At 41.2% G+C, this 8147-nt stretch overlaps 1 protein-coding gene across 2 annotated transcripts in view; it reads left to right on the top strand.

The window, feature by feature from the left end:
• SLC22A1 (solute carrier family 22 member 1) overlaps positions 1-7574 on the top strand; it is a 30233-nt gene extending 22659 nt beyond the window's left edge. For both annotated transcript variants that reach the window (XM_058735829.1, XM_058735828.1), the window contains 3 exons: positions 3426-3538; positions 4839-4938; positions 7013-7574. In XM_058735829.1, coding sequence (XP_058591812.1) covers positions 3426-3538; positions 4839-4938; positions 7013-7079 — 280 coding nt within the window. In that variant the 3' untranslated portion in view covers positions 7080-7574. The remainder of the gene's footprint in view (positions 1-3425; positions 3539-4838; positions 4939-7012) is intronic.
• Positions 7575-8147: the final 573 nt, after the last annotated feature.

The raw sequence follows: 8147 nt of genomic DNA on the forward strand, positions 1-8147 counted from the left end.
CAAAGGGGAACCGATACAGTGAGGGAAAGGCAAGGTAGATCTGAGAATTGCAAAATGAAACGGAAATAAGCAAAGAGTTTAAAAGTCTTGGGGATCACACACACACGCATGCACACGCACACGTGCACATACACACATCCCAGAAAAGATAACAGAAAGAGTGAAACAAACAAACAAAACCTCCAAGAAATTAAAAAAAAAACCTTCAAGGAAACTTCCAGAAATAAAACAATGGTTGACTCTATGATTTGAAGTGGCACATGGTGTCACAGGAAAAACCGACTCAGAAGGAAGCGATAAGGAATATTCTATTAAGTTACTGGGCTGAAGGTTTGAGTCACAGATCTAGGGGGAGTATCTACTTGATATCAGATTGATAATCATTAAATGGGGGATTAAAGGGTATGTGGTTTTGAGTACAAACAGCAGAAAATGTCAGAAGTCTGACAATAAGGAAATGTAGAACTCACGGAGACAGGGACAGGAAAGGAGAGGGAACGTCAGATGTGGTGTGATAAGCTGATTTCCTTTGTGTACTTTCTCCAGCTTGGGGGAAAAATGTATTATTAAAAGCTGATGAATTGCATAGTGTTTTAGGTATATTTTAAGATGTAAGGAGGAACACGAAAACAATGATACTATTAACTAAAATCAGTGCAGGCAGGGATGGTTTGAGGAGGAAGTGGAAATACACAAATTTTCTAATTGTTTATAATAGGAAGTTAATGAATACTGTCTAAATAAATACAGTATTACATGTATTAAATAAAATTATAAAGGTAACATTTGGAATAAAAATACAAGCCTTCCAGGGCACCTGGCTAGCTCAGTGGGAAGAGTATGGGATTCTTGATCTGGGGGTCATGAGTTCAAGTCCCACACTGAGTGCAGAGATTACTAAAAAACAAATAAACTTAAAAAAATACAAACCTTCCAAATTATCAGAAAACAATACTGATAACTAACACATATTGAAAATAAGACACTAGAAGTGGTAAAAACCATGACATAAAAGCTAATGACAGAATTAAGACCAAGCGTTTCTGACATTTAAATAAACACAAAGAGACTCAAGTCCTCTATTTAAAAAAAGAGACTCCTTGAGTTGATTACAAAGCAAAACTGAACAATTTGCTCATAGTTGAAGCACAACTTCTTGGAAAGGTTGAAAAGAAAAGAATGCATGAAAACATATCAGTAAATGCAGACAAAAATATAGCAAGAGCCATAATCTTATCAGACAAAATTGAATGTATGCCAAAAATGTATTTAATAAGATAAGGAAGTCCCTAAACAATGATAAAGAGGAAATCCACAATGGTCTCACAGGGAGATTTTACAAAACATGTAATTAATAGAAAACTCCAACGATACTCAAACTATTCTAGACGATAGAAAAAGGAGAAAGATTTTTTAAAAATTTTAATAAAGCTAGCATAATACTGGTATCAAAGAACAACAAAGATCAAGAAAACAAGGAAACTATAGGTAAATATTATTGGTAGAATTTTGATTAAAGCCCTAAGCCATATATTATCAAACAGAATAGTGGGACATTAAAGTAATAATATATCATGTCTAAGATGAGCTACTCAGGAACACAAAGTCCAGTATTAGAAAATCTAATGGTATAAATCATGCTAATAAATTGAAAGAGTTTTATAGAGCTAATAAATTAAAGCTGACAAATTAAAACTGTTCTGTATTATTTCCATTGGCAGTGAAAGGCATTTAATAAATTCAACATCTACTCTTGCTATTATAATCTTTCCATAAAACATGGATAGATAATTTTTATATATAATTCCCTCAATATACTTTTTACAGCTAAGAAGAAATATCCTGTTGAAAACTGATCAAATAAATCATAAATATGTTTAAAGGTATAGTGGCAAACACTGAGAGATGATATAGCCAACCAAGATGCAAATAGGTATCACAGAAGAAGCTTAAAGGTCATATCCTAGAGGATAAAACGTTTCCCAGTTTATTGTTCCTAGCTTAACCATGTTTTTAAAACAAAGTTCAAGACTATTTATAGGAATACAAAAATACCCAGCACTGAACAAGCAAGATTTATCAACAGTCAGAAGAAGTATGAATGTTCTAAACACCCCAATTAAAAGTCAAAGATCGTCAGATTGGACAAAAAAGTGATACCCAACTGTATACTGGCTACAAGAAACTCACTTTAAATATAGGGGCAGAGATGGTTTAAGAGTAGAATGATGATGGGGCGCCTGGGTGGCTCAGTCGGCTCAGCATCTGACTTGGGGTCAGGTCATGATCTCATGGTTTATGGGTTTGAGCCCTGCACTGGGCTGTCTGCTGTCAGCACGGTGCCTGTTTCGATTCTCTGTCCCTCTCTCTCTTTCTGCCGCTCGCACGCAGTCTCTGTCTCAAAACAAATACATAAACTTAAAAAAAAAAAAGAGTAAAAGGATGGAAAAAGATATTCCATACAAACACTAGTCAAAAGTGGCCGTATTCATGTAAGACAGAGTAGATGTCAGAGCAAAGACTATCACCAGGGAGAAAGAGAATCCTTTCAGGTAGGATCATTTCTCTGATTCTCTTCTAGGCTTCTTCATCCTCCCATCCTTAATACCTTCTCGCTGCCCTTCCCTATGTCTTCATGGAAAGAAGAAAGAAAAGAAAAGAAAAGAAGAAAAGAAAAGAAAAGAAAAAGAAAAGAAAAGAAAAAAAGAAAAGAAAAGAAAAGAGAAAAGAAAAGAAGAAAAGAAAAGAGAGGGAGAGGGAGGGAAGGAAGGAAGGAAGGAAGGAAGGAAGGAAGGAAGAGCTCAGCTTGCACCAACCAGTTCTCCAACTTTCCAGATACCCTCTGGGTATCCTTTTCCATTCTGATGGTAACCTCATGGAGTTAGTGCAGATCCCACGGGGTAAGGGCTCAGTCCCACAAGACTGGCCCCACCTCAGATGCCAGGCACGAGCCCCAGGTTGTCACCTGGACTTCTGACTCACTGGGTCTAAATCAGGACTCCCATATCCCCTTCCTCAAGTTCAATAATTTGCTCTATCTCATGGAACTCAGAGAAACACTTATTTGCAGTTACCGGTTGATGATAAAGGACATAATAAAGGATATAAATGAACAGCCACATGAAGAGGTACCTAGGGTGAGGCCTGGAAGGGTCCCAAGCACGGGAGCTTTTGTCCCCGTGGAGTTGGGGTGGGCCACCCTTGCAGTGCATGGATATGTTCACCAACCTGGAAGCTCTGAACCCCACAGGTCAGGGTTTCCATGGAGGCTCTGTTATGTAGCATGATTGACTGAAAATCATTGGCCATTGGGGATTAACTCTATGCCAGCCTCTCTCCCCTCCCTGTGCTTGCTCTAGGATAAGGTTAACCTTTGGAAAGTTGGATCACAGAAGTAGCATCTTTTTTGCTCTCTATTTTGTCAGGAACCTTGGAGTGATGGTGTGCTCCTCCCTGTGTGATCTGGGCGGGATCATCACCCCCTTCCTGGTCTTCAGGCTGATGGAGGTTTGGCGAGGCTCACCCCTCATTTTGTTTGGTAAGACTTCCTGGGATGTTTATTATTCCTTCTTCCCAGCCCAGCACGATTACTCAACAACTATTTGATGAGCGGATGATGTCCTCCAGTGAGTTTACAGATGACAAGGGTGGCGCCTTCCCTGTCGCTGTCTCCTGGCTCGCTCTGTCTTGCTCCACGGGAAGATAGGAGGCCATTCCTGGAAGGCAGGCCAGAGGTTTACATTCTATGGCTCCGGAGTCCAATAATTGTCTCATAGGACAGAATTTGAGAGGCCTCTGTTGACATAGCCTCCTCCTTTCTTACGAATTTGACTCCTAATTTTTGTGCATTTCACATGTAATTGCTGGAGGCTTAAAGATGCTGAATTATCACTGCTGCTTAACAGCAGAAATAGGGACAAATGGGAATCGAAGTTTCGTATCAGCTGTGATAGTGATGAAGTTGGATTAGAGAAGGAGGAGGGGACTCTAATTTCTGGGACCTTGGGACCTCCGAGACCCTGCTAACCCACTTGGTAGAAGGCAGAACGGCCATCTACGTGCAGAGAGGTGCTGTGCCGGGGCCCAGGCATAGCACGAGGGAGAGGGCGGGGGACAGAGGAAGGGAGAAATTAGGAGAGGGGAGGAGGGATGGGGAAGGAGAAACGAGAGAGGCCCACACTGCCCACAAATATATTATCTATGCTTCATATCAAATATGTAGTAATATAATATTAATATATAGTAACTATAGTATATATTGTAGCTTATATATGGTAACTATTATATATATTATATATAAAACAATACATTATAATGCAATTATCTAATGTGTATAATTTTATATATAACTATAATATATAGAATATACATTATATATAATAAATCAATCTGCTAACACTTAAACATCAGTTACTGTCCAAGTTATTCTTATGTAGAAGTAAAATGAAGGCACTATTCCCATTTATTTATTTTGAGAGGGTGGGAGGGGTAGAGAGAGAGGGAGAGAGGGAATTTCAAGTAGGGTCCATGCTGTCCGTGCAGAGTCCAACTCAGAGCTGGAACTCGTGGACCGTGAGATCATGACCTGAGCCAAAACCAAGAGTCAGACACTTAATGGACTGAGCCACCCAGGCACCCCAATATTCCCCTTTCTCACTCTGACATTTCCCCAGTGATCCTATTGCTTTAACTTTTGTTTCCTAGATGTTCCCGACTTCTAAACACCCAGTGTCTCTCACAGGTGCATTATCTAGCCATCCCTTTAGCTAGCGGTCGGCATCCCTACATGGTGTTGGCTGTGCTCTAACGGCTCCTTGTGAACTCTGTTTCGTTTGCAGCGATATTGGGCCTGGTTGCCGGGGGGGTGACGCTGCTTCTTCCTGAGACCAAAGGGGTCACTTTGCCAGAGACCATCGAGGATGCAGAGAACCTTGGGAGGTGAGCCTGTGGTGCTTGGGGACTCGGGGTTCACGTGAGTGACACCTGCCCCCTGGTATCTCCATTTCCTCTATCTTAGTGGTTTAGGAGAGCTTCACAGATATCTGTGCATTTATTTATTTATTTATTTATTTAAACCAGAGCTGCTGTAGAGAGAAACACGACACAAATAGCCACTGGCTTTGGGTGAGGAAAGATTGGAGAGCACGAATATATGGTTTTGGTTGGCAGTTAGCCATTCTGAACTGTGGGACTGAGAACATGTGTCTGAGATGCTGACTGAACAAGTGCCGAGTCCCTAGCTCACCAGGAGCTAACTGCCCTGAGTTGGGAGCTATTTTTAAATCAGTCTTCTGTCCTTTTAGCAATTGTTGGTTCTGATTCTTTTTTTAAAAAAAAAATTTTATGTTTATTTATTTATTTTGAGAGATAGAGTGAGAGCAGGGGAGGGGCAGAGAGAGAGAGGGAGAATCTCGAGCAGGCTCTGCGCTGTGAGCACAGAGCCTGATGCGGAGCTTGAACGCAAGAAACTGTGAGATCATGACCTGAGCCAAAATCAAGAGTTGGACACTCAGCTGAGCCACCAAGGCATCCCTGTTGATTCCGACTCTTTAATGACTTTCTTTACAAAGGAAGAGGGACTTAAAACTTTCATTCTTGTGACAGGGACAAGGACTTTAATGGAGTCTCAGATTCTTCTCTTACAGCAATAAAAAAGGAAAGGAATAAGCAATGCTTGAGGAGGTAGCCTCTCGGGTCCCCCTCCAGGCTTGCTCTATGGATTCCATAGGAAAGAGCATGAGTCCCTGTGACATAGAGAGAATGATCTAGGGAGTCAAAGAGATTTGGGCTCAAATCCAGTCATCTACTCGGCCACATGACTTTGGGGATGTCGTTGAACCTTACAGGAAGTTTACCTCCTTGCCTGACAAATAGCCACACTAATACTCACCTTGGAGGATTGCTGGGAACATTCAATGAGATAAGGTGGGGGGACAGTGACTGATCATGTGCCCCACACGTAGTAGGTGTTCGATAAACCTTAGATTTTCTCCATTCTTCTTGCATATTGTGTAAACTCCTCGGTGATTCTCAAAACTTAGTATGCAGGAGGATCACAAAAGAAGAAGCTTACTGAAATGCAGATTCCCGAGCCTTCTAGGTTTGTTGATTTAGTAAATGAAGGGTGGGACCCAGGAATCTGTGCTGTTAATAAGCTCTGCCAATGAAGCTCATAAGTGCTTCATAAACCTCACTTTGACAAATTCTGGATGTCTCCGTACTGATGGGACAAAACTATTTTTTTTTTAAAGCGTATTTATTTATTTTGAGAGAGATTGAGAGCTCGAGTGGTGGGAGGTAGGGGCAGAAAAAGAAGGAGAGAGAGAATCCCAAGCACATTCCTTGTGGTCAGCTCAGAGCCCGACTTGGGTTCAGTCTCATGACTGTGAGATCATGACCTGAGTTGAAATTAAAGGTCAGACATTTAACCGACCGCACCAGCCAGGTGCCCTGGGACACTCTATTTTAACTGTAAACGCATTTTCTAGTTGATGACAATATGCCTTTTTGGGTCCCAAATAGGTAGCTAATATTGATTATCAGATTAAAAAAAATTTTTTTTAATGTTTTCATTTATTTTTGAAGGAGACAGAGACAGAGCATGCGCGGGGGAGGAGCAGAGAGAGAGGGAGACATAGAACCTGAAGCAGGCTCCAGGCTCTGAGCTGTCAGCACAGAGCCCGATGCAGGGCTCGAACTCACGAAACTGTGAGATCATGACCTGAGCCGAAGTCGAACGCTTAACCAACTGAGCCACCCAGCCGCCCCTGATTATCAGATTTTAAACTGTGTCATTACAATTCATTGATAAGCACCGGGTCATCTCTTGAGATATCCCTTTGCTGGTCCTTTTTGTGTTCCTTGCTACCCTCCTTTTCTCCTTTTGTTTTGAGACATATTCCTGTGAACAATTTTGCAATAGTTTCTTTTCTCTTCTCTCTCTCTTTTGCAATAGTTTCTTAGTCAAAACATTGTTTATTTTAATGCTCATTTTTGTTTTTGGCGGTTACAGGATAGCAAAGCCCAAAGAAAACACGATTTACCTTCAGACCCAAACAGCAGAACTTGCAGACACATGAGAGAGATGCTTCGCTGAGATCAAAGATGGAGTTTGCATCCGAAGAAACGCTTAGAAGGCCTTACTTTTCTGTGCTCTTCCTCACTTACCTGCCCCTAAACCAATATTCTGAAAAATACCAAATGTGCCTCGTTTTACTTTATTTTCTTTCTTTTAAAAAATCTCCCAAAGCCCTGGCCTCTTTTTATCTACTTTCCTGGCAGGAGCTGCTGGTGGTTACCAGTTACTTAATTATCTAAAGTATTTCGAAGATCCAATCGAGTTTAAATATGGCTATAAAAGAGGCCTCTGTAACTGGTTTCCTAGAATCTGTGTTGCGTCATTCCCTCCGAAAGAAAATGTCTTTGTATTGGGAGTATTTATCTTGGCAAAAATATTTCAAGGTGTAGCTTTCTTGAAGGGCACTTGGTTTTCAAACATGGAGACTCTCCCGGCAGACCATACCCGAACCACGTTTACGTATGACTCATGGAATAAAGCGTGATCCTCATCCGCAGGCCAGAAGTACTGTAACTTTTTTAGGAAGCGGTTTCTGCCACCTTTGCTCGAGGAAGGTTGTATTCAGTTTCACTCTTGGTTTTCATTCTTGTTGGTGATTCTAGAAGGTAGACTCCTATGCCAACTATAAACTATTGTAGTAAATATATCAAAGAGTTCAGTTTACCACCAGTTATGTAGTAACTGGTTTAAGTTCTGGTGGAAGAGGTGATTTCGTTCCTAGAATACACAAAAACCTTTGTTTTAAAATTTCTTTCCCTGTGAAAGAAACCAAAGACAACGTAATACCCTTGCTTTGGAGCACCTTGGGGAAAAAATATTTCTAATGTGAATCGGAGGCCTGGGGAAAGGCATGGGGCCGTGTTGTCAGCACTTCTGGCCTGCTCGGCTAAGTGATGGTCTCAGGGACGTGAGGCCATGGGTTTGGGCCTGAGCAGTCTTTGATCTTCCTTTGAGAATGGATGTTGGCAACTTGGAACAAGCAAACAAAAGAATGTTCTCGTCTGCCAAATTCTATTTTAAAGAATTTAAAAGTTGGGGGTAGGTGCCTGGGTGGCTCAGCCAGTTGAGC

The sequence above is a fragment of the Neofelis nebulosa genome, chromosome 6, assembly GCF_028018385.1.
Source record: "Neofelis nebulosa isolate mNeoNeb1 chromosome 6, mNeoNeb1.pri, whole genome shotgun sequence".
NCBI classification, from domain to species: domain Eukaryota; kingdom Metazoa; phylum Chordata; class Mammalia; order Carnivora; family Felidae; genus Neofelis; species Neofelis nebulosa.